At 37.8% G+C, this 26,837-nt stretch overlaps 1 protein-coding gene across 21 annotated transcripts in view; it reads right to left on the bottom strand.

Moving 5' to 3' along the window:
- The window catches only part of DMD (dystrophin), a 1,308,223-nt gene that overhangs the window by 433,036 nt on the left and 848,350 nt on the right, over positions 1 to 26,837 (bottom strand). For all 21 annotated transcript variants that reach the window (XM_069784897.1, XM_069784898.1, XM_069784912.1 and 18 more), the window contains one exon: positions 11,739 to 11,914. In XM_069784897.1, coding sequence (XP_069640998.1) covers positions 11,739 to 11,914 — 176 coding nt within the window. The remainder of the gene's footprint in view (positions 1 to 11,738; positions 11,915 to 26,837) is intronic.

The raw sequence follows: 26,837 nt of genomic DNA on the forward strand, positions 1-26,837 counted from the left end.
TCAGCTAATGTTTAAGAACCAGATATAGTGAGGAGTTGCATGCTCCAAGGCTACAACAGAATGCGTATATAGGGTTTAGTCACCTCTTTTGAGAAACTGAAAGACACTATGGAAACAAGGAGGAAGATACCCTCAGGTGCTTACTGGGAAGTGTGTATTGATGAAAGGAGAAGCCTTCTATACCAGACAAGGGTCATAGAATCATCTAGGTTGGAAAGGACCTTTAAGGTCATTGAGTCCAACGGCAAACCTAACACTGCCAAGTCCACCGCTAAACCATGTCCCCAAGTGCCCCATCTACATGTCTTTTAAATATCTCCAGGGGTGGTGACTCCACCACTTCCCTGGGCAGCCTGTTCCAATGCTTGACAACCCTTTCGGTGAAGAAATTTTTCCTAATATCCAATCTAAACCTCCCCTGGTGCAACTTGAGGGCATTTCCTCTCATCCTATCACGAGTTACTTGATAGCAGAGACCAGCACCCACCTCACTACAACCTCCTTTCAGGTAGTTGTAGAGAGCGGTAAGGTCTCCCCTCAGCCTCCTCTTCTCCAGACTAAACAACCCCAGTTCCCTCAGCCGCTCCTCACAAGACTTGTGCTCTAGAACCTCCCCCAGCTTCGCTGCCCTTCTTCAGAGCGCGTTCCCACCGGAGCTCTGTCCAGGCAGCTGTGCCAGTTGTGGTGGGTGCAGAGCTTAGAGAGGCCACGGCTTGGCTCCCGGCGGGTCTCTCCACTCCCCTGACGTCCCCAGTTCAGGAAACCCCCCATGCACCGTGCTGGAGCACCAGCTGGAGAAGGACATCAAGGTGCTGTGATTTCCCTCCTTCTTCAAGCTGTATCCCCCCCCCCCGACTTCAGTTATTTAGACAAAACCTTTTTTCCCCCCCCCACTATAAATGAGGTTTATAGGTTTAGGTTTTTGCAATAGACAAATTAAGCAGTAAAGATTTACATTTCTTTATATTGCCAGAGAAAAGACATGAGTGGACTTTGGAAACCAACATACACTGTGTCCTATTTTCCTGTGGCAAAAAATTCTTGCCAATATTTCTAGGTGCTTTCAGAAGCCAACATTGCAACTTTTAAAGGTACTGTTGTCTTCAAGAAAAGCTCCTTTTTATGATTTCACATGCTGTAACTGCAGAAAATACCTGTTTCAAAATTAAATCTGGGAGGTTATTGTAAAAAAAAAAGCTATAATAAAATGTTGACTGATAAGACAATTTATTGCATTGTATTTATTTATTTATTTTTATTGCAATTTGTTAGAAAGAATAATTATTTGATCAACTAGATAGCTGAATTTAACCCACTTTAATATTTGGCCACAGACCTTTGGCCAATGGCAGCTGATTTTTCACAAAGGTAACATTGATTGTCTCTGGGGAGGGAAGAAGAATGCAGGAAAGCTTGCTAGATGGACATTCTTATCAGTTAAGTAATCAGCTAGATTTATTGTCTGGTGAATTAAAGTTAAACTACCAAGAAGTCAAAGAAAAGGACCAACAAAGGTAAGATTTCATGATCCAGAATATGAAAATCACACCTAATCACAGACTTAAAATTCAAGGTGATCTATAGGAAAGGTAATAATTGTGATTCTTTTAGAAATAGGAACTCAATGCTATTAAATAGCATAAAGTGTTTAGTCAAGAAATCTACTGCAAAATGAGAATTGTTGACACTGTAAAGCCAGAAGCAAAGCTGATGCAATCATTGTTATGTAATGTCATTTTTATGTTTCAAAAGTGCTTCAAAGCTGGAAAATATTGCAGAGGCCTCTATCAAAATGGGTCCTAATTAAAATGGTGGTGTTTTCTGTAGATGATAAAGGCAGCAGGAACATGAGAGTGACTCCCGATATGTTTCATATAGTTAAATAGGCATCAGTAACAAACACCTGACAACTGCTCCACTGGATGTCTAATAACAACTTTCACTCTAAAAACAACTCACTATCTTACCAAGGAGAAAGTGTATCTTCAACACACGAAGGTCAATATTCATAACTACACTTAGAGCATGAAAGTACTGTTTTTAAAAATAAACTAACTGAAATGCTTGGCAAATTTCTGCTGCTCTGAACAGGCTCTGAATGAAAGTTCTAGATCAAGTTCCTGCTTTAGATCTAGAATGGAATTTTAAATCAGCAAACAGATTTATTTGCTTTCATTCTTAATACAGCATATTCTAATATTTACTAGACATGTGAGCCCACTACTGCTCTTTTTTAAGCTCATAAACAAATTACTCTGCAGTAACTGCTTAGAGATTAAACACACACAAGCCACTGGTGCCAAATTGTTCTTTAGAGGAAAAAGAAAGATATTTACTGTAAAAACAACAAAATACTCTAAAACTATTTATGTCTTTGTTAATGTATATACATACACACACACGCATATGTAGACCAACATAAAGGTATGCATATATATACACAAACATATACTTACATTTACACAAACAAATACATAAAAAAGTGAACACCGTAAACAGTAATAGAATCCAATTAACAGCCCTACTTTCCTGCTATTGTCTTAAATTTTCTTATGGAAACCTGCATGACTCTTTTCAGGAACTGTTGTTTATCTAGGATTTCTGGAAATGCAAGCCATAGCAATGAAAAGTCCTGATGACCAATGAAAAGCTGCTGGACTCTAATATTTCTTGTGCCTATGTACTACAGCTCTGAAGTTCTTATGAAGTACTGTTATGCAGTCAGAAATTCTGGACCTTCCTGATGCAGACTTACCCATTTTGGTTGTATAGGACGGGCAGAGAAGAATCAACTTTACAGCATTATATTTATTACAGCGTTCTTCACCAAGAAGTGTATGTGTACTTGAGAGATCAAATACTCTTCTCAAGCCAAAATAGGTTATCTGAAACCAGCCAATCAAAACATTCATTTTTGTGAAACTGAGGCAGATGCTAATCTATGCTGAGATCTGCAGCACTGCAACTATAAAAATGAAAAAATCCCTGGCTCCCTGTAACCCTAAGAGCAGAAGCACGACTTCAAATCTTTCTGAGGCAGTGTCCCCCTCTGCCCCAGTTACGTGGAAGTCTGGGACTCAGTCATCCAGTGCTACGCCGTGAACCACACGATAAAACCTCTGTTCCTCAGCCTGAGCAGATTCCCCAGAACCTAAGCTCTCAGCAACAGTTTCACTTTTTTGGTTTCCTATCACTTCTACTCATTTGTAAAGCGCATAGCTCAGTGGAGGCGTTATGCGATGGTCCCCTAAGGAGAAACCTGAGAAAGATACAACTTTTAATACGTTAATTCTGGCACAAAAAAGGCGTAGCGTTCAACCCAATGCACCTGAGAGCAAAATTATTGAGCTGTATAGTATTTTGAATGAGAAATCAAAAAGATTTCTTGTCTCCTAGCAGAGATAGCATTGGCAAGATTCCTTTTTCATCTTAAGTACACTGTCAGTTTTATCACCCTTATGAATTCAACTGCAACCCTTAAAACATTTAAAACTTTTTCTAGTCATGAAGGAAAGATTTTTACTTTGATGACTAATTTAAATGTTGATCAGGAGGATTGAGTTTTATTATCTGAGCAATGTGGGATGTTTTCAATCTAAGACTTTCCAAGAATTCTTTTAGAGATATTTACTTTACATCTGTATCTATACATGTATGTGTGTGTGCACAGAAGGGTTTCAGAATTCAGATTAAAACCTAATGTTCCATAAAGATCTAGTTCCTTATCCTAGTCAGGAACAGTATGTAGTACAGTAATTAAAAGGTCCATTGCAATTAAGGGGAGCTGCAGGTGCACTTCATAATTTACTTAACAATTTGTTCCTGGCTTGCTAGAACATTACTTCTATTATAAGTAACATCCTGCATGACAAGTATCATATTATGCAAGCCACTAAAATAAAGCACTCTCTGTATTAGCTGAACCAGTTAATCAAATAAAATTTTTAACTCGATTACTGATTGCACCTTTTGAACAAGCTGATTTCTATCACCATAATTACATTTGGAACAACAGATACATGTAATTCTAGGTGTTTAAATTCATGGCAGCAATGATGAATTAACAGTAAATTGTTATTAAGGGAGTATGGGCTTCCAAATCTGAGCCTAAACAAACTGGAATAAGGAGCACGAGCCACCAGTTGACTCGGACACGGACAGAGCAGCCCTTGAGACATCAGTTGGGACTACATCGGCCTGGATAAGCAGGTGACTGAGGAATAAGATGTCGTTTCAGCAGATCCATCTCCAGCACAGACCTGCATGCTGTTATGCTCTACTGCCTTATCCTTTTAAACCAGCCTAAGTTCCCAAAGAGCTTTTAAACTGCTTCTCTGGCAGCAAATGGTTTGTTTCATTAACTCTGAAATGTAACCCATCTTGTTTGATGGAAAATTCTCAAACTATACCAGAGAAGCACAAAATTTCACATGTAATTTTTGATCTTCTATGTGACTACTATTCTCAGGCACATTACTTTGTGTTTTCCATATTAAACCATGGCAGCTTTCTGTTTGTATTTCTAAATTCATAAGGCCCCTTGGTCAAGTTTTCTGACTGCACCGCTTTTTATATGAATTTTATATACATTATACTTCTGGAAGCAAATGTATTAATATTCAGTATTTAATATTAAATAGTAAATTAAATTAATGATGAGAATTATTTTTCCTAATAGCATTTTGTACATATGGTATTTCATAGATTAGGGATAATTTTCCTAACAGTATTAAACTGAATCAACAACAAATTCTTATGGTAGTCCAGAAAATACCCCGGATAGATTCTTTTTTTTTTTTTTTCCCCACTATCATTAATTCTTAGTTATAATGGTTAACTATTACATAAACATTCACGGCCCACTTCAAGTAAGCTTATATTTTCATTTACAGTTTCTAGAAACCATATGAAACGCATACTGCAGCTCATGTATTTTCTCCATAGTCAACAATGTGATACCAGTACCATAGCAACCGGTAAATAGTTTGTGAAACACATCAGATGTTTACAGTTTGTAACTGCACACAAGTGATGTTGGACTTACTTGGGAGGTGTCAGCTAGAGATAGAAAATATGCAATCACAGGAGTAGGACAGATCTGCACTTGTGACTCATATTCCCACTTGCACTTCCAATAATGTTTTGGTGCCTTTTTATTTTTTTAACGTTCAGCTGTTGATTTTGTATTTATGGTATTTCTAAGATTAGGAATTAGTGCATTTCGTAGTTCTTACTGAGAATTTAAGAAGCCACCAAAATAGTAACTTGACAATTTAGAGAAAATATTTGCTAAGAGAGAATGAATTTTCTTTCTTACTCTAAAGAACGTGCAAATATGCTTCAGTTGGGTAAGGCACTTTAAAGAAAATAGCTGAAATTAAAAATGTCACAGAAACTTCAGAAAAGTCAGAGTAAATACTAAACAGTAAGAAGTGTAGCTACACTACTTGTAAACACAATGCAAATTTATACCAGAGGGATTCTTTTCTAGTGATTTACTGTAAGAAATCTGAACAGTCAAAAAAGAAGATTCAGAAAATTCAATATGTAACTAATTTTATATTGGAAAGAAGAAAAATAATTATTGACTTAACTGTCATGAAATCTCTTCATTCTAAGCCAGCTTTTAAAGTGCAATAAGAAGCTAATTACAGCCTTCAATATAGTGCGTGTTCAGGTGAAGGAAACCAATCTCTGGTAGCTAGTGTGTTACGGCAAAAAAAGAATGCTTCAATGAAGGTAAGATATGAAAAATATTAACAAGTATATTTACCTTATAACATTTTTTATTTAGAACAGAAAGCTTGTGTTTTCATATTCAGAAAAATATTTGAAAGTATTCTGGTAAACAGCCTTTGTTCTGTCATTCTTTCCATAATTACGTCAAACTCAGTTGAGTAGAGATCTGAACAGGCAGTCTGCAGGTTCAAGCTCATTAAAAGTGCAAATGTATTTGCAGCTAAAATAATGAAAAAATTCTCTTCCACTCAACAGAACCCAATCTTAACAAATGTCAGACTGTGATGAATAAAAACCCCCAAACTGATTACTTCTGAAACAGCGAAGGAATCTAATTCCCGGGCATCTGTTTTCAAAAATTATACAAGAAATTTTTCACACAGATGGAAAATACAAAGCCCAGCCAGCACCACTGTTACAATTCTGTCGACAACCTCATTTATGAGCCTTCACCTCATCAAGCTCCTATGTGAGCTGTCGCTTCTCCTCCTGACGTGTACTGCCTTGACTAGCTCTGCTGGCCCCCGCGTCCCTGCAGCGGGAGCGAAGGCGCAGCACCACGCTGCGACCGCAGCCCCGCGACTTGCCACCACCCAGGCACTTGGGTGCACACAAGTGCCCTGACGGCAAGCCACTGCCTCCTCAAGCCATCCACAACTCCCAGCGGTACCACTCAGCAGGCAGGCACAGCGTAATACGGCCTGGTGCATCTCAGGGGACAAAGAGGCAGAGAGATCTTCTGCGGGTGCAGTTCAGAAGATTTTGTATTCAAAATGATTGCTGGAGTATGAAGAAGAGCAAACAGACAGATTTTTTTTTTCTACCCCTCTTTTGTCTAGGGTTAGTAGCATCTATTCAAGAGGCCACTGCAACTTCCCCTAGTCTCCAAAGTCTCCCTTTCAGTGTTACACTGTTCCAGAGTACAAACTCAAACTTCTCCTAAACGTGCTGCTTGCAGCAAAGTGCTAACAAAAACTCAATTAAATTCCCAATTTGCTAACTATCAGTGTATCAGACTCGCAATCAAGTTTCACTTTATTCAACGGCCTAGTCTACTCCAAAGTTTGCAGTAAGATAAAATGACTAGATGTGCTAAAATTACATTCTCACGTAATTCTTAGCTGGATGGATTAGACTGCAAGATACAGAAACATTAAACACTGAATTCAAACTTCTACAGCTTTGAAACTCTTAGATAAAGGCAAATGAAAGATAACATCCGACGCAAACATAACTCAAGCATAACCTCTTGATCTTCAGTACCAAAGAAAGGAGATTCAAAGCCAATTGTAAGTCTGTGCTTTGCCTGGGATCAGCATTTGACCTTTTAAAACTTAAAACCAGCTTCTTTTTACTGAAGAGCAGTACAGGTTCCTCAAACTGTTTTGAGGTTTAGTTTGTTTTCTTGTCTCTTTTTAATTAAGTTGTCCTTTTATGGTCCAAATAATTCTCATTCATTAAATCTGACAGACTACCACTAAGATCAATATTAGCGTCTAGTGAACCTATGATCAGTTTCAGTTATTTATAGAATATCATGGGGTTGATCTGGTTTACAGTTCTTATTATGCAGATAGTTTAATTTTTATTCCAATTATTTATGAGAAGTGGATTAACATGTTGAAACTCTCTGAATTATGTCACATATCAGTCTTCCCTTTTCAAGTCAACTAATCACAGGGTTCATGATGGTTACAGAAAATATTTTGAATTTACAGTGTTCTTTATCAATGCAGTGATAATATTATGTTTTCATACAGAATAAATAGTAGACCATTTAACAATGCATCCTCAGGAAAACTGACAAAGTAATTGTGCAGAATTCCTCCCCTCACCCCCCAAAATATAATCAGTGCATCAGAACACGAAAAATGCCTGAGTGTGTCAGAAAAACCAGTCCAACACATTGCTGCCAACGTTGCAAACAGGAGATGGTAATTAAGGGGAGCACAGAAGACAAGCCACTTTCTTTAGTCCGTTCACCTCATACTGCCCCAGAATCCATTGCCATTGGATTAAGAATTTTATAGGGCTGAGTCATAATATTTTCCTCCACAACCTTCTGTGGCCAGCAAACTTCAGACATTCAGAAACCATAATGTAAAAAAGTATTTTTTAAATTGATTTTACTATCTCTTACAGTTTCAACAAGTACTTTTACTTCTGGTATTGAGGAATTAGGTGAATAACAGGTCGTTCCACATTCAGTTTACACACCACTGTGATTCTGTAAACAGCAGTCACATCCCTCCTGAGACTTCTCTCCAGATTGAAGATCCCCAGCTTCTTAGTCTCTCCTCACAACGCAGCCGCTCCAAACCCTGGCTCATTTTAGTTGTCTTCCTTCACCTATACTTTCTCTAAGTCCATCATACCCTTTGACGTGCAGGGAGCAGATCTGCACGCAGTACTCAGCATGATCATGTCACAACGTTCGATGGCAGCAAAACGTTTTTTTGTTTTGTTCTCAATACCCTTGCTGGTGCTGCCTAAAATGTTACAGCTTTTTTTGGCTGCCTTTCCATACTGAGCCTGCAAACACTGTGAGTGAGAATGCCAGGATCACTTTCTTGAATTGTAACCACCATTTGCAAGCTCAGCATCATGTAAGCATGGTATAGACTGTTTCTCTGAAATACTCATACCTCCTATTTGTCTATGATGAAGATCATCTGCCACTTGTTGCCCATCCGCTCAGTTCTGGAGTTTCCCACTATCGCCTCAGCATTTGACTACCTGAGAGCGCCTAATGTCATGGGCATCCTTGGAAATGTCACCATACACCTCCTGTCTCCAACTAAATTCTCACATTCATGCACCTTACAAAAATGTCTATGTTCGTTTCAGTTACTTCTGTGATCTTCCCCCACTCCACCGCCACCTCTAACTAATGACTTTGTTTGAATTTGGCTTGACAAATATGTCCAAAATGGAGTGCCTATGCCCAGCCTGTAAACTGTGCAGAATTATCAAAATCAATTTCTTCCATCTTGGTAAGCAATAGCAAAATAGACTTTGCAGTATATAAAGTTTTCCTTGCCATTTAGATAATGCTTAGCAACATTACACTTGAATTTGAAATCACTGTCAGATTTCATTTCTGGAATCCATTCAATTGCTAATTTCTTCCCACTTCCTTTATCTTAAGATCTGCTGAGCCAAAAAATGTAATAGAAAACAAAATTTCAGTTGATCGCTACTCCTCTGTTTGAGCTACTGAGAATCAGCTTTCAAAGCTGAGCACAATGTATTGACTACAAAGGATAAACCATAAAATCTATTAAAAAATGTATAATTAGTTTTCTCTTCTGAATTGCAGAAGGATCTAAATGTTAATATCTACTTTATTTTTCTTTGAAATTATGAAATGAGAATGTATTCTACCCAGTCCGCTCTCCCTTCACCATCACCTTCTTCCATTATGGTTTTAAAATGTGGTTCCATTTTCTCACTCTTAAAATTGACTTAAACAAAAATATTAGAATCCCCTTCATAATCATAAAATTTTTTTAGCCGTGAACATTTTATTTTTTAGGAAAGCTAGAGAAATACTAAAGGACTATTAAAACTTAAGTGGTCCAAAATATAAGCATACTGGCTTAGGAGTTTATTTGCAAAATAGTCTATTAAACCTATTCTGAAAAAAAGAAGCCAAAATATTTTAATTCACCCAGATCTATTATAATTTGTATTTTACTGAGATACTTAAATAAATTTGCCATAGTACAAACACATGCAATGGACAATGTCATGACTATATTAGCTCTTTTGGACTGCAAGTAGAGGTCATTTCCTTCCACTTTTCTTCTTTGCCCTATGCTTTGCTCTTAATGAAAAATTAAGGCACTTGGGGTGACATGGGTTTCAAGTCCTAAAAAGAGAGAACCTGACTGTACCCAAACTAAATGAGGACAACTACCAAACAACTAAAGGATGCCAAAGCACAAGAGAGATGAAAAACCCATGACACCAAGGCTATATGAAGACTGTGCAGCAGATAAGCCTATGGTCTTTTCATGCCTAGGATCATCAATAATTGAGACTTAGCTAGAACACACCACATATTCCTGTCAACGAGGTTTCTTTCCTTTGAAAATTCAGCCTGTGAGAGTGAAAAGATGAAAGAAAGAAGAAAAAGCATGTACCGGGAGGCAGCAGCTAGGCTGAGGGTAGGATCTGTCTCCAAGATCCGGGAGCAAAAAGCGTTCCCTGGCTCTGACGCAGCCAGGAAGATGGGATGACGAAAAGAAGTCCAAACTTCTCCAACCTGATGCATGTGGGTCTCACTACAGTACACCAAAAGCGTTTCTATCACTCTAACACAACGCTATCTGTATTCCTTCTAGAGCAATGCATCTATTCATGCAGAGTTCACTAACTGAGGTCTCTGCAATCATTGTCCTCAAAATTAGTTCACTAACTGAGGTCTCTGCAATCATTGTCCTCAAAATTACACAAACTGCCATTCCAGAGGAAAACAAACGAACCGATCAGCAAACCAAGGAGACCAAAATGAGGAATGCATGTGCAAGTGTTTAAGAACCTTCGTCTAGGGAACATAACTGTATTATTCCCATTTAACAGATCCTAGGCTTCCTTAAAAGCTAGAATGTGACAAGAAATTCCATATACTGCTAAAACCACCTTGAGCCAAACCAGCATTCAGATACACATTTCTATTGATAGATGAAGGAAAGTGCAATACCAATCTTTACCAGAACTGAACCATTTTTCATATTCTGAGACAAAGCTCAACCACCACTCTCTTTCTTCTGTGTTGCTGAAGCAGTTTACAGGGCTATTAAAATGATGTGTTATTGTTTTGTAAGTGTTAGCACTTACATAACAAGTTAAAGCTTGGAAACACAGATGGGTTTCCATTGTACAAAAGAACAGCTTTTAGTGTGATAAATGAAGGCCAAGGACTCCCTTGTGTAACAAGTAGCATTGCCATCAACACCTGGAAATACAGCAGAAAAATATTTAAAGCGCTGCTGTAGCTTCTGACAGCTGTAGCTTACTTGTTGCATCCCCTTCTTTTAACATGTTCCAAGAGAAACTTTAATCATGATTAAACTCAATAAACAACCTTTCAGGACACTCCCTTACTGCTCCAGTGAACATTTTCACAGCTTTTGCCCCACCATGCTTCTAAACCAAAAAAAGGCACATGACACATCAGAAGTAACAAAACCGTTGTAAACTACTAGTTCTTCTACTACATCTCTAGTGCTCATTAACATACCTCTATAAGGAATAGTCTGGGTTTTAAAAAACATGCAGGAAGAAAGCTCTACCAGTGACTGTATTTTAAAGCAGACTGTCGTATCAATTTCGGCCTAGCATCTAGGTTAAAAACTTGCTTTTATAAAATCTAGTATACACAGCAACAAAATTTTTTTTTCAATTGGAAATTCTCTTTTTAAAGAAGTCAAGCCATTTTTGTATTATCTGTAAGTCAAATGCTCTAGCTTCCTGTGACTGCATGAGAAAAACAAACTGATCTGAAAGTGATTATAAATAACATTAAATTAACCAATCCTTTCTTTTTATCCAACCTATGAAATGCAGATGTAATGGCACTAATGATAAGTGAATTAGATTAGGATTAACTGTATTAATTAGCTAAGGTATTAGTAGTACTAAAGGGATATATTTTAATGACATACCATGAAATAGAAAGATGATAAATCAACTGTAAATTCTGTAAATGAAGCTCCAATCTGTTCTACTTTTAATCAAGCAATAATGTATGCCTATTTGAGTTTTTTAAACATTAAGAGTGGAATTATAAAAACGTGAAGTATGGAAGGGGGTGGTGGTCACTGACAGGAGTAGGTAGAAAAGAAGACTTAAACAAACGATAGTGGATGTGAAATTTAATTACAGGTGAATATGAAAACTCCAGAAGTTGAGAGCTCCTTTGAACTTTTAAGCCAGAAGCAAATCTAAAATAACTAAAAATAATTTCACAATATTTTTGCTCTCTTTTAACCTACCTCTTTTTTTTCTCTACCAGCTGTCTGCAGATCTCCTGCCACCGGATATTCAAACTTTCCAGTTGTTCCTTCAGCACCTTAGCATCTGCTGTTGACGACTGCTCAATAATCTCTTCACCAGTTACGTTCAATGCTTTGACAACAGTTTGTTGTTGCCCAATGCCATCCTGAAGCTCCTGCAAAATACCCAACATATACACGTATTCATAAAAATGTCAAGCGTGAAACAAAATGCTTCATCACATACTGGCCAGATGGAAAGAGGTGAAAGTTTTTGTTCTCCTCTGAATTCCAAATGAAAAATCTAAAGGCGAATAGACAGAAAGACATCTCATGTTTTTGTAACGAGTACCTTCCAGTGCATCTCTACAGCCTTTTTTCTTTCCCCTCTGTATTCTTGTCTGCTAGGAATCATTACAGTAATATTCTGCAGATCAATTAATAAGTAAAACTTGTGAACAAATTTACTTCTACACCCCCAAAGGTATACACCATGTTTATTTAATAGCCTATGAAGCATTGTAAAATTTAAAGTGCACACTGTTTGGAATTCATATTAGCTATCAACACAACTAAGCAACGCTGAGAAAGCAAAGACTGTTAGAATTACTCCTCTTGATTCCATTAAAGAACATGTTTGTCTCCAGTTCTGAGAAACCTGATAATCCATCCCCTCACAGGTTTTTTGTGGTTTTGGTTTGGGGGTTTTTTTGGTGGGCTTGGGGGGAACTACACTTCTAAGCAAAAGTATTATTTACATTGTTTCTACTTAAACAACAAAATGAAAAACTACCAAAAGATAACCAAGATGGACCATTTTTTCAAGTTTTACTAAATGCATTGGGATATGTTTTCTACACCTTTTATCATTAAAAAACTATCAAACTTGTAGCTACCTTACCTCATGTTTAAAAACAGAGTTCTGAATTTGTAGCTTAGACTTTAACACTGTATGCTTGTTTAAGAAAGTTTATATTTCTGAATAAGGAACTAAATATTTTCATATTTTTAATCAACAGTAGAGCATGAGTATTTTTCTCCTTGAATTCCTCAAAATGTACAAGCAGGAAAGTGTAAAATCATTTTCAACAGTTTACTGCTAAAGTAAGCAGAAACTGAAATAACTTCAACAATCTACACTGTGGGATTCCTACTGTCAATAGGTTTCACAATCTCAGGAAGTGTGTCTGAATCTTGCCTACATACAAAAGCTTTCAAGTAAAATGCTGAATCTACCTTATCTGGAAGAAAGCAAATGTTTTAGCACATCATGCTCTGGAGCAACATTATATGCTTGTTTTCTCTTTCTAAATGCATAATACAAATTACAGAGCAAGTTAGTAAATCTGCATATTAACATTAAATTAAATTTGTCCATGAACTGGTTAAAATTGGCAGGATACAGCTTTCCAGGAATGTAAAAGGTGAACATAACTACTACTCATGCTTTTTTTTTCTTTTTTAAATATATATCTTGTCCATTAGATCTTCAGGCATAAGGTTATAATCGAAAGTTCACAAACTGAACCACACTTGAAGTTAACTTCTTTTAATACGACCAGACCTCAGTTGCCAGCTAGTAATTCATTAAACCTCAGAAAGTCAGTTGCACGCCCTGTCCCAGCTTTTGCCCAAATTTTACGCAGACAGCTTGACCACCACCACCAGTACAACCTGGGGTACAGAGGTCAATGTCAGCGAGCCGCTGCGGCATTTACCCACTGTCCTGGACACGAGTCGCAGCTGAGGCAGAGGTTTGCACTGTCGAGACTAAGCTTATACTTTCTGTTTGGTTTTCTTACAGTTTCTTTTAGGTTGTTATAGAAGAGAACTGCCTCCAAATTATTCCTGTCTTTCGCACCTCTCAGTAAAAACTGTTATTCTGTGGTTGGGTTTTTTCCCCAAACTCTTTTCACGTCCCATAGTTTCAGAATCAAAGAGTAATTGTGGTGAGCATAATGTGGCAGTCATCTGCACACTGTTTTATGATGCTTTGATAGGATGAGAAAACTTTTTTTCTGCTGGATCCTAGCGGGCTACAACAGTCCAGTCATGTCACATCAAACACACTGCCGGCCTAGAGTGCCTCAGCATACTTTGCTTTGCTAGTGGAACATGAAAGATTTTAAGATACCATTATAGCAGAAACTGCAAGATCTTCTAAGACCCATGAAAGACCCATAAAAGCCTCTTACTCGGATTTTGTTGTCTTTCCATGATGCACGTTAATACAATATTACCTGGTCCAACCTTTGGCTGTTATTTTCAGGTACATGATCCACTATTAAGAATAAATAGCAGTAATGGTCAGGTAGTTTTCCTAAATGCAAATATTCTTTATTATTATGAGGCTGAAATGTCATTGGTCTTTCCAGTACATACCTCAGTTTTGGTAATGCCCAGCTTAAAATGAATATCTAGATTTTGTACACATTCACTGTATTTGTCACTGAGTTTAGCACTAGAGCCTTTGCATTATGCAGTACGGAGTGTTACACAGGTAAATCATAACAATAAGATCTATAGTCTGAGGAAAAATATATCACAATAAGTGGCTTATTTCCAACGAGGTGCCTGAAACGATTGTGCTATTGCATGCATCTGTTATGAATTTACAGAAAAAATAACTCGTAACAAAGCTTCTACTTAGACACAGCAGGACTGTTCATTTGGAATAGGAGATCAAGGCAAGGAGAACAAAGAAGGGAAATTCTACATCCTGAACTCCAAAGTTTTTAAAATTAAAATTTGTAGAAATTAGAGGTTATCTCTGCACCAGCTTTTCTAAATGACAGAAATAATCACCAGTCAGTATACTATTATAAAGTGAAATGATAATTAAAAGCCCATTTAAATACTCTGAGCCCTTTTCCTGCATTCACAGCATCTTGAATTAATTTTTCTCCCTCCCCCAGCATACAACAACAAAAAAGCAACTATTACATGATACCCACACTTATTTCAATTGACACAAAAAAATAAGGGAATTTTCTGATGTGTCCTGTGGCACATTATGCAATAGACCTTACTTACAAAGTAAAAAAAGAAAATAGCTAGCTCAGTGGCAGAGACGGTCTTCAGACTTATGACCCCTAATGCCGAGATGGAAAACTCGCACAGGATCAGGATGCGTAGGAAGGAGAAGTATGAACTTCCACCAGAACATGAAAGAAGGCTTCTGGCCATCTGAATTTCAGCTCACCATAAAGAACCCAATTTGAGATTTTTTATCCCCAAGTACTCTATGCATTTGACACTTTTCACATGATTAAACAGAAACACATGTGCGATGAAGTTTATCTAGATTTTGCAGCCTAAGAAAAAGCAGATTTTTTTTTTTTATACTGGGTACTGCACAAAGCACAGCTATCCCTGAAGACATTTAGGGTTTTTTTAAAGTATTTTAGTATAAAGCAGACAAAAGTGTTTTGCTGAAAGTCATGTTTTCACACACTCACCCCAGAGCCATGAACCACAAAGATGCTTTTCACAACTTACATCAGTATCTACAACTTGTCAACAGCTCTAGTTCCCTATTCATCCTCCCTCTATCTTTGCCGCACACCTGCATGAGGGCAAGGTGCTGGGAGCCTGCAAGAGGTTGTCTCCCATGGCCTTACAGTTTATGGTGCTAGAAAAGGAATATTGACATTGAATCTCCTTCTTGTAGTTTCATTTGACATTTCACCCCTTCATACAGAAATGGCAAAGCAAAAGGGCACGTTGCCCTTTGGATTCCCAGCTTACTCAGAAGGCCATCCGAGATACTTACACTTGCAATTATACAGTTTCTAATCACTTTCTGAACAGAGTGAGCAAACAAACTTAATTAAAAGTGACATGTTTATATAATGTCAAAAATAAAACAACGCAGAAAAGACAAGACCTCATCATATTCATACACACAGAGCTAATCACAATTTTGAGTGGACTGCAGATACGTCTAAGTACTTTGTGTTTTCAACATGTTGCATTTTTAGCTACTAAGAAAAGCAGATGATAACAGAAATACCCATCACTTTAATTTCTCTTTCTTCCAATTCCCAAGCATAAGTAGTGAATGACATATCATTAAAGTAAGGTTTAAATATTCTCTCAGGCTGAAAATTGCAAAACCAGTATATTAAAGGACTTCTACCTCTCATACAGATGATTTTACACTTTGATAATGACCTCAGCTAATTTAGTATGATAACTTAAAACTGCCAAGACATTCATATGATGCTTCTTTGCTTCAATTAGTTTCTTTTTATTTTCCTAAATATTTTCTTTTTATTTACTTAAAATGAGAAATTATGCACACTCTTTCAGACAACTTCCAGTGGAACAGAAGCAAAAAAGAAATATGGGGTAAACACAGGGGGAAATGCTCACCGAAGTCAATAGGGCTGTTTCTGCAACAGCAGGGGACTCTGCCCGTAACCAGGTTGAAAATTCTGGCCTAGTTCACTATTGGTTTTCATTTTTGTTCTCACTTGTACTTTCTGGTCCTAGAAGCAACTGCTTAGTGACAACACAAGAGCAGCTGCTTTATGACATCTTTTTTAATCAAACATAAAAAAAGGCAAGGGGGGGGGGGGGGGAGAGAAGAAGTGGAAAGAGAAATTCCCAAAGGCATTTCTTAACCTGACATTGTCAGCATTACTTCTGACCTCCCCAAATGTATGTAGAACACTATTTCAGTTGTACCTCCAAACATCCAGAGGTTTCTGCATCAATATTAGCAGTTCTGTGACTGGTAAAGCTGTTCTTGAGATAATTATGCAGTACAATGAATCTTAATAAACTGCAATATTGGAGATCCTAGAGCTAGTTCCTATCATGAAGAGCTAGTTATACTTTCTGGGTTGTTTTCCTGAGAAACTATGATTAAACTTTTTGTAGACAAAGAGAAGTAACGTATATAATTTATTTAAAAATTTACCAACCAATTTCAAATACATTACACCATCGCTTCCCCAGTTGCCACCTTTTTTTCCTGATGCCTTTCATAATGCTCATGACAACTGACAAGGCAACATGACAAAAAGAAAAATTATTGATTCACATAGATTCCCGGTACCAATTAAAATAGTAAAAAAGGAAAAGATTTGAGTGGGTGAGGATCTGAACTAAACCAGTTTGATTGCTTTTCCCATATTATGTAAATTAAACATTCATCAGGGTCCTCACCCACTTACCTAAGTGGTTACCAGAATGGCATAATTTCTTTAACTTTGTTATTTCTTAGTTAACTCGTACATATATCATGCAACTCTTTCTGCAACTTCATTTCCTCTTGTCATTGAATGAAATAGCATTTTACTGTGGAACTTAATCAGAAACTATTCTATAAGCAATCCTACCAGCAGTTTCCTCTTTTCGTTGTAGTAGACAAACATGCTTAACAATAATTTATTGTTATGGAAAAGCCCTGTAGCAACATGAAGAAATACCACAAACAAGCTAATTGCTGTCGGAGACACTAGCTGGCACAAAATGTTTTAAGAAAAAAAAATATTGTATTGCCTTTCCGTAATTTAGGGTAAACTACAGATCCTAAAAGCATGTAAAGGTACTACGCACCACTTTCAGAAATCTGTAGCCTTGAACTTGACATTAATGTGCTATTTTTCAGTCATTTACATAAATTTCTCTTCTGCCTTAAATTGTATAAAAGCATAAGGTTGACATAAGAGTGTCTACCGAGATGCAACAATATAAATCAGAGAACTGTGAAAACATTTGGTGGGAAACTATCCCCTAAACAATTTGCTAGCATTTGGTTACCAGAATGAATTTATCCATTAAGAGTATGTACCTCTGTTCAAGATGCTATTAGAAATAAGGAAGAAATTAATTTTCCAGGCAGTTAAATCACATTGATTTAATCTGGAGACACATTACTGGCACTTTGTTAGGATTAAAACAATCAACAAAAAGTACATGTTGTTTTCTAGCTGTTTTGTAATAAGCAGCTATGCAATCTTCAGTGTTTTGTGTGCATTATGTTTGTTATTGTGCTATTATTATGAATTACGGAATCTCAGGGCGGAAGATGGAGATGGAAGAGGCAAAAAAACAGTAAAAAATTGAAGGCAATGTTTGCTAAGGTGTTGACAATATTTAAAGCAAAGCTTTTTCTTCTTAGCATAAATTATAGGTATTATTATGGTTTGAATATTACTATCAACTCTGTGAAAAGAGCAGCATTTGAAAGAGTTGACAGTAGGCTCCAGGACCTATAAAGCAGAACTGGGTGCATTTTGTCAGTTGTACCAGGTTTGTACATCAACTGTGCATGAGAAATTGCTGCAGACCTGTTTTCTGAGTAAACAATAAATACTGGAAAATAACAAGGAGATTTCATTCTCACTTTGACCAAAATTGTTAATAGAATTCTTTGTGGTGTAAGCAACAGTTTATATAAATAGTTTATGCAGAATATAAAAATTGTGCTTGATTTGGTATGCAAATTGCTTGGTTGGAGAGCCTTCGGAAACTACTGTTCCATCCTGCTCTGTATATTATTTATTTTTTCTATATTTTGATGCTGTTTAATTAGAAAAACACAAAGTCCAGTGTTGCCCTGGATGCACTGCTGGCTGTCCATGACTGCCACTGTACACAAAGAAATGTGGGTGCAATGCAACTCCACAACTGTCCATTTTAACAAATCAAATGGAGATACACAACTTCTCATATTCTGCTAAAAGCTTCTAATCAGAAAGAGTCCCAGATTTGTTTGAAAGTTTTAGTATCTTCTAGATTTCATCACTTGACTGCGCCTCTTCCATCTAGAAACAGTGACTAATTAGTTCTTCACAAAACAAGGCATAAAGACTGAAATCCCTGTATTTTACCTATACAAAATCTTTAGTCTAGCCTGCTGTCCTTCAAAAAGCAGTAGTCTACTATACTTTAATAGCCTAGTAACTTCACACTTCAGCTTGCGACAGTAATTCTGGGCTCTTATCACTGCTGCCTGTGCTGCCATCGACTAACTCCAAATGCATCTCCAGTTCTTCTTACTAATAATTAATGAATTTTCCTTCATAATTAGCTCTTGAGAGGCAGATATCACCCAGTAGGCCTTGTTACTAGGAATTTCACCAAGGTGACAATCTGGTTTATGAGAAGATCAAGCAAAAGTTTTGTCTGATTCCCTGTTCACTATAATAAAAATAAGTTAACCAAATTTGTCTCTTCCTTTAATGGAAATTTCTTATACCTTTTAATCCACAGGGGGAAGTAAGGAAAAAGGAAGTCAAGGCTTGCAAACTGAAATTTTCTCTCACTTATACCTACTGCAATGAAGCTATTTTGAAGACATTAATCTGCTTTGTCTTAATTTCCTTGCTGCTCAGAATGATCCAACTTGGAGCTTAGAATAACTTGATATCGGCTCTTGAAGACCTTCTGCATGTAACCGCTGAGTAACTACTGTTCTAAAAGCGGCCTCCTACCCCTGCCCAAAAACGATCTGAAAAATCTGTGCATTACATATTTGTCTTTGCTTTATCGTTACCTGGACAAAAAATTACAAAGCTGTATTGGGTTTGCATGGCAAGGTTTTGGTAGCGGGGGGCTGGGGGGCTACAGGGGTGGCTTCTGTGAGAAGCTGCTAGAAGTTTCCCCCATGTCCGACAGAGCCAATACCAGCCGGCTCCGAGACGGACCCGCCGCTGCCCAAGGCCGAGCCCATCAGCGAAGGTGGTAGTGCCTCTGGGAGAACAGATTTAAGAAGGGAAAAAGAGCTGCTGCGGTACAGAAACTGCAGCCAGAGAGAGAGGAGTGAGAATACGTGAGAGCACCAGCCCTGCAGACCCCCAGGTCAGTGCAGAAGGAGGAGGAGGAGGAGCTCCAGGTGCTGGAGCAAAGATTCCCCTGCAGCCTGTGAGGAAGACCATGGTGAGGCAGGCTGTCCCCCTGCAGCCCAGGGAGGTCCACGGTGGAGCAGATCTCCACCTGCAGCCCAGGGAGGACCCCACGCCAGAGCAGGGGGATGCCCAAAGGAGTCTGTCACCCCGTGGGAAGCCCGCGCTGGAGCAGGCTCCTGGCAGGACCTGCGGCCCTGTGGAGAGAGGAGCCCACGGAGCAGGTTTGCTGGCAGGACTTGTGACCCTGCGGGGGACCCACGCTGGAGCGGTCTGTGCCTGAAGGACTGCAGCCCAGGGAAGGGACCCACGCTGGAGCAGTTCGTGAAGAACCGAAGCCCATGGGAAGGACTCACGCTGGAGAAGTTCATGAAGGACTGTCTGCTGAGGCAGGGACCCCGCGCTGGAGCAGGGGACGAGTGAGGAGTCCTGCCCCTGAGGAGGAAGGAGCGGCAGAGACAAAGTGTGAGGAACTGACCCCAACCCCCATTCCAAATACCCCTGCGCCGCTGGTAGAGAAAATTGGGAATGAAGCTGTACCCGGGAAAAAGGGAGGGGTGGGGAGAAGGTGTTTTAAGATTTGGTTTTATTTCTCATTACCCTTCTCTGAATTGATTGGCAATAAATTAAGTTAATTTTCCCCGAGTCGAGTATGTTTTGCCCATGACAGTAACTGGTGAGTGATCTCTCCCTGTCCTTATCTCAACCCACGAGACTTTTGTTATATTTTCTCTCCCCTGTCCAGCTGAGGAGGGAAGAGAGATAGAGCAGCTTTGGTGGGCACCCAGCATCCAGCCAGGGCCAACCCACCTCAAAAGCACTCTTTGGGCCGTAAAAGCATTGAAAAAAGACATATTATTGGTTCAGATGAGAGCTGACCTTGGTCATTTAGTCATCTTATAAAAATTATTTAGATAAACAGTATTGTGCTCAAATGCTGACAGTTTGCAATCAGACTCCTTGTGGTTTTATAAAGATATTCACCAGGGGATTAATAAAAAAAAAAAAAAGTGCCTCTCCTTCCCATTATTTCCAGTGAGATGTAATTGTTAAAATGGGCTATATTCCTTTAAATTTGCATTTCATGTCCCTTTCTAATGTGACACAAAATTGTGATGAAAGTCATTTCAGTACTAAATTGTAAAGTGCATGACCAGAGGACTATTTTGTGTTTCTAACCCAAATTACACAGTTTCTTCTTATTAGTATATTAATTCAATTTAATTTTAGAACTGATTTAGAAATACTGCAGGGAGAAAGAAGAGACATTTTTTTCTGCAAAAACTCCACTGCTACTGCATATCAACTATAACGCTTCAGGTTAAATACATAAAATTTAACTGTAAGTCCAAAAACCTCCTCACTGATTTTGTAGCACACGTGTATGCCACTGAAATTTATTAATCTCCATATTGATGTAGCACCAAAATGTAAAGACAAGCCTCTGTAAAGACAAGCCAACTTTTCCATTTACCTCTACACCTAATAGTACTAAGTTGGGACTATGGTCTGATTTGATACTATGTTTAATTTGCAATTTCTGATATTTACAACGTTTAGGTATTTTACCTGCTCTGCAAAGCTATAACTGAGCAAACAATGTCAACGATAAGAAAAATTGCATCCTCCATCTTCAGTCTCTTTCCAGCTATCACAAATCAAACTACTCACGTAATGGGTCTCAGTATATTCAAAATAACAACATGGCCTAGTTTCTTCAAACATAGCCTATTCTTAAGTTTTCAAGGACATCAGTAATACTGATGGAATTACCTTATATCAGGCCAGCTTTTTTAGCTAAATAAAGTATTTAATTTCAACTCAGTGTGAACACAGTTCTTCATTTTTCTGCCATGTTTAAATCAATTGATTGTTCTTAAATTAAAAGCAGATAGTTATTACACTTTTACATTTCACAGCTTTTCCTAATTCTTACAGAAATATCCATACCTTTGCATAAACCAAGTTATTTCCTATATACCTCCTGTGCTTCAAAGAATAGAAAAATTCAATTTGCTTTCCTATGGAATCTATACCTTGAAAGTACCACCCCCAGTCTTTAACTCAGCAGCACTGGAATAAATACGTGTGCCTCAGCATCCTGTTTTCCTTTCAATCATGATATTTAAGCTGTTATATATTACCTCTTCTTTTTGAAGTCACTAGATTGTCATTTGTCAGTGCCTCTGGCTATGAAAAAAAATAATACCTATTACATAAAAGTAGAGATTGGAAATATTGAACGAGCTATATATACTGACTTTCTAGTGCTGGTCATTTATAGCCTCCCTTTAAGACAAACTACTACAGATATCACCCCTTTCAAGCACTTGGGAGACTATTTAGATAACCCTCACTGTCTGAGTTTTCATCCACATCTTTTACACTTCATTTTAAAGCAAGTTAAAATAGTATATACATTTTTTTCAATCAGAAAATCCGTGTGTAATTGTTCTACATCACTAATATTAAAAAAATAATGCTTCTTGACAGGTATGAGAAATATTTCTGGATACTTTTTTTTTTATCCTATGGAAACTGTGCAAAATCCGTCACATACCAGATAAGATAGAAAAAACCCACCACTAATCATGTTGTGCCTGCTTGTAAGAAAAAGTAATAGCGAAAAGATTTGGACTAGCGGTCAGCCTACACTGACTTGACAGCAACTGTAGGAAGTCATAAAGAAATAAATGTATCCTGGGCTGTATCCAACCTGCAAAAGTGGCTTCCCAGTTGTGGAGAATTACTGTGACAGGCAAGAGGACTAGTCGGTTTTGGCTTGAAATTGTGTACATACAGACAGCTTCAACTGCAAAGCAAATAAAATAGTATTAGGTACCATGTACAGCCTCACTTAATGATTTACCTGTTATACGTCACTGCATTATGGCCTTCTGTTACAACATACGAACAAACCACAGGTACTGGTTCAATGAGATAACATAGGCAAAAGTAAAATATTGCCTGAAATTTCAATTAGGTTAAAACCAGAACAAAATAAGCCAAGTCAGCAGAAATACTCGTTTTTCAAAAAGAGAAGGAAAAAGTTTGATTATAGCAACAAAGTTATTTCCCTGCCTTATGCTAGAAGTATAATATAGCATAAGATCAACCGTCTTGCCCTTACGACAGACCCAAAAATCCCTACCAAATCATTTACCGGAGAATTTTGGCAGCCAGAACTAATTGTCTACCTTCTGCTTCTCCTCCTCCTCCTGTCACCATTAAGGCAGCGTTCGCCCCAAGCCTCTGAGCAAGAAACAACCAGTGGGAGAATATCAGTGGCAAGGGACAGATGACAACCCAACCGGATTGTAAGCAGCTATCACATCGTCTTCATTCTTCCTCTGTTTTGATTTTGCTGGTCCTTTTTTTGCCTTTCATATCTCTACCAACTCTGGATTCCTCAGAGCTGTTGTTTTAGTTCTTTTAGCTCTGAGGAGAGGCTTTCTGTCCCAATTGAGTCATATTAATTTAAAGAGATTGGCTTTGCTCCCTACAACGACCACTGGGGTATTTCTCTACCCCTGCTACACTCTGTTTTCTTTGGTATCTAATAGACTTAGCCTGTGTATCCATCTTGTTCCTTCTTCAGAGCATAATTATAGCATTTGGGGTCTGATCTTTTATTAATTCAAATGCTTTCCTAAGCATGCCAGTGTTGCTACTCAAGGGATATCCGATTTACATATTCCCATAATTTCATTTCTGATTGCTAAATTCATCAGCTTGCTTCAAAGTAGTTGATATTATAAACATAGTAAGACTTTCAGGAACTGATGTTCACTGCATATTTAATGTTAACATATTTTTCTCAGTACGGCACCACATTTTCGAAATACAAATCAATATGTTTCATTAGAAAATTTACTTTCACTGAAAAACGTGCATCTTGAGATCCTGATCTTTCAGGTGAAGAGAAGCAGGCTGAGTTTTAAACATCAAGGTTTAGAAATAAAAATAAATGGTGGGTTTTTTCAACAAAACAATACAATAAGCACTTTATCAACAAGAAATTATTCCACTAGAATCAAATCAGCTGTGATAACTTTTATGGTACTAGATACTCTCTGCTGGACAATGATTAACTTCAGTTTGGCTCTTCTCACCTCTTCAGCCAGAGATAATATTGAAATAGCTATATCAAATTCAAGAGAAATGTATTGAGAACAGAGGAATGCCAGGCTAAGGATGGGGAGCCAGGAAGCAAGAAAACTTGGCCTGAATAGTAATTCAGGAAACATTACTTTTCTTTCTGAAGATGTATCACTATTTCATAGACTTCTTACAAACACAAACAAAGAAAAGACCTTGGTTATCTTTTTTTCCTCTACTGAAATATTTAATAAGGTTATGGTGGTTTACTAGAGATCTGACCCATACAAATGTATGAAGCAGAAGCATGAAGTTGTAAGTTATTTAACGTCTTCAGCTCCCCTGGCTCATGGATGCTGAGGGCACTTGATAATACTCTGCAAAAAGTTGCAGCAAAGTGGCTTTGGGGGAAAAAAAACCCCAAACCCTGTACTTCTATCAAGTAACATTGCATGGGGAGGACATATACCAAATTATTAAGTAAAAATCAGGCTCCTTTTTGCTTTCTAAGGATAATGTATAATGTCTGCTAACTTCCAACTTTCTAAAACTTTTATATTTAAGCATAGTCACGAGTACAGTTTTCCATGTTTAGAAGACAAGGCAGAATTAAACCAGTGCCATTTACAGCTCATTATTATGACATCCAATCACTATCCGTGGTATCCTCTGAGAGTGAAAGCAATATACCAATGCTATATTAAGACTAGATTATATTAACACTAGATTATTTCAATAAAGTGTGAATACATTTTGTAGCAATGTTATAATAACATAAAGATAATATTGATTACTACCTTCTAATTTTATCTGCAGGGTGCTACACACAGGAAAACCATTGTGTTTTACCCCCAAAATTGGTTTTATTTAGGGAATTTTGTGGAGTTTCCTTGTTTTTATTCACAAATTTCTATGCTTAAATTTTACACTGAATTTCTATGCTGGGACATAGTTTCAATCAGCATATACAATTTTGCTTGAAATACATACTTCCTTTTTCAAATAAATAATTCATTTTTTAGTGACAATATGATCTTAGATGGTTTAAATTGTGTTCTGCAACCATAAGATGACAAAAGCACATTACATCCTATCAAAGAACTGGGACAGGTAGAAACCTTCAGTTCAACCCTTCAAAAAAATCCAAGTGAAAAGTAAGTTTTACTACAAAAAAGGAGCCCTGTCTCCTAGTACCTAACAGTCTCTCCCAAAACGAGTTTAAAAATGAGTCCACATAACCAATGATTTTCTCAACTTATTTTGTATCTATACCAAAAATAATACAATAAGAATAAACACACAAAAATGCCAGCAGAAATAATACTATACTAGAGATCGACTCAAAATTTAAATAGAACCAATAAAATTGTTTTCTGTATTGCAGCACATCTCACAGCAGGAGAAAATGTTTATCAATGGCAGAAGAATATATTCTGGTTCAAAATTAATAATATTGAGTTCTAGCTGAAGGGCAAAAGATCTACAGAACTTCTCAAAGTCAGTCGATAAATCACTAAAATCCCATTTAAGAAGTTAGATAAAACTAGATATTGCTAATAATTTAATAAATCACTAGGAAACAGGAGAAACAATTTAAATCAGACATTCTCTGCAGCCTTCAAAACTGATTTTGTCCCTTAAAAAATAAGAATAGATCAAATTGTACTTAGCCTATTCCAGAAATATTTTGAGCAGAATGAACTGTTTATGGTTTCCTGAATAATTGTGACCAAGCTATTTCTCTAACTGCACATAATTCTGCTTCATAGTAATTTTTAGCATTAAAAAAAAAGGTTTCTTTCCTTCAATCCACCATGACACTGCATACCTAATACACCATATACATTGTATAGCTTGTAGAGAAGGTTGGGCATGAAAGTCTAACCCTGACATAAAATAGCAAAATATTTGTTTAGATACAAAATCCACTTCTCTATTTCTCTTTTTCTGCAGAATCACTAGCAGCTACAGGATTAAGTATGCATGCCTTAGAGAATCCACCACGATAAACAATTTCTCTGGGCACGGCAAAGAAAATCAAATATGGGATTCTGTTTGATAGCTCTTAAAAAGAGTTCACAGAGGACTACCTGGCAATAATTCATAATATTTCCTTATTTTGAAAGGCATTGTATGCATGCCAACAGCCACACATTTCTCCTTCAGTCCATATTGAAAATATTAGTGCTTTACTCTCGTACAAGATTTAAAGTCTATGGAATAGGTCTTCTCGCTATACCAAAACTAAGAACCCCTTCTCTGCTCTTCAGCTCCCCAGCGAAGACTTCCACCGTGACTTACCAGGAACTGCCCTGTGCACAGAACAAGTGTCTGCGGAGACACAACAGTCTGAAAAGCACTACCTATACAACGGCCCACCTATCCCACAGACTATCTCATCTACACTAAACTGACATAGGGAAGGTAGGAAAAAGAAACAAAAAAAAACCAAACCCCACACCAAATCCTTCTCTAAGAATGGACTTAATGCAGTTTTTTTGCTCTCCTTGTACTCTACATCTCCCATCCCTCCCACTACAGCAGCTCCAGCTCTTCCATCTCTCTCACTAGGCAAGGCAGAGTAAGTATGTGATAGTCTGTGGACCAAGATTCATTCACTTCTTTGCTTGTGGGTTGCTACTTGAGGGAATATTTAACTTTTGATCGCTGCTTCTCTCTCTCAGTGCCAGCACTGAGTCAGGTCCTACCCAGCTACTGACATTCTAAGGCTTGTAAGAACTTCATTTTATGGGAATCCCTACCTCTGCTTCCGATTTGATAAACAGTGAATTCCAAAATCATTACAGACCATGCTATGAAAGATAGACTGAAGACGGACAATGAAATCTCCTAAGCTCCATTTACACAGGAAAAAAGGTTGAAAAATCCCTCCAAGTCCTTCCAGTTCAGCGGTGCCAGAAAAAACAGAAAGGGAGGGGAGCACTTACAGCAGAACTCCGACCCTCGCCCTGTGCTCGGGGAGGCCGGAGGCACCCATCTATGCATGAGGCTCATACTTTTGGGAGGCACGCGGGAAAAACTGCTCACCGAAGGTTCACACACCACCAGACATGCCTTGTCTGCTCTCTGCTTTCCAGGAGAGCTAAGGAAGGTTGGGGGTTTTTTGTACAGAAATCTCTTACTT

The sequence above is a fragment of the Haliaeetus albicilla genome, chromosome 6 (assembly GCF_947461875.1).
Source record: "Haliaeetus albicilla chromosome 6, bHalAlb1.1, whole genome shotgun sequence".
NCBI lineage: Eukaryota > Metazoa > Chordata > Aves > Accipitriformes > Accipitridae > Haliaeetus > Haliaeetus albicilla.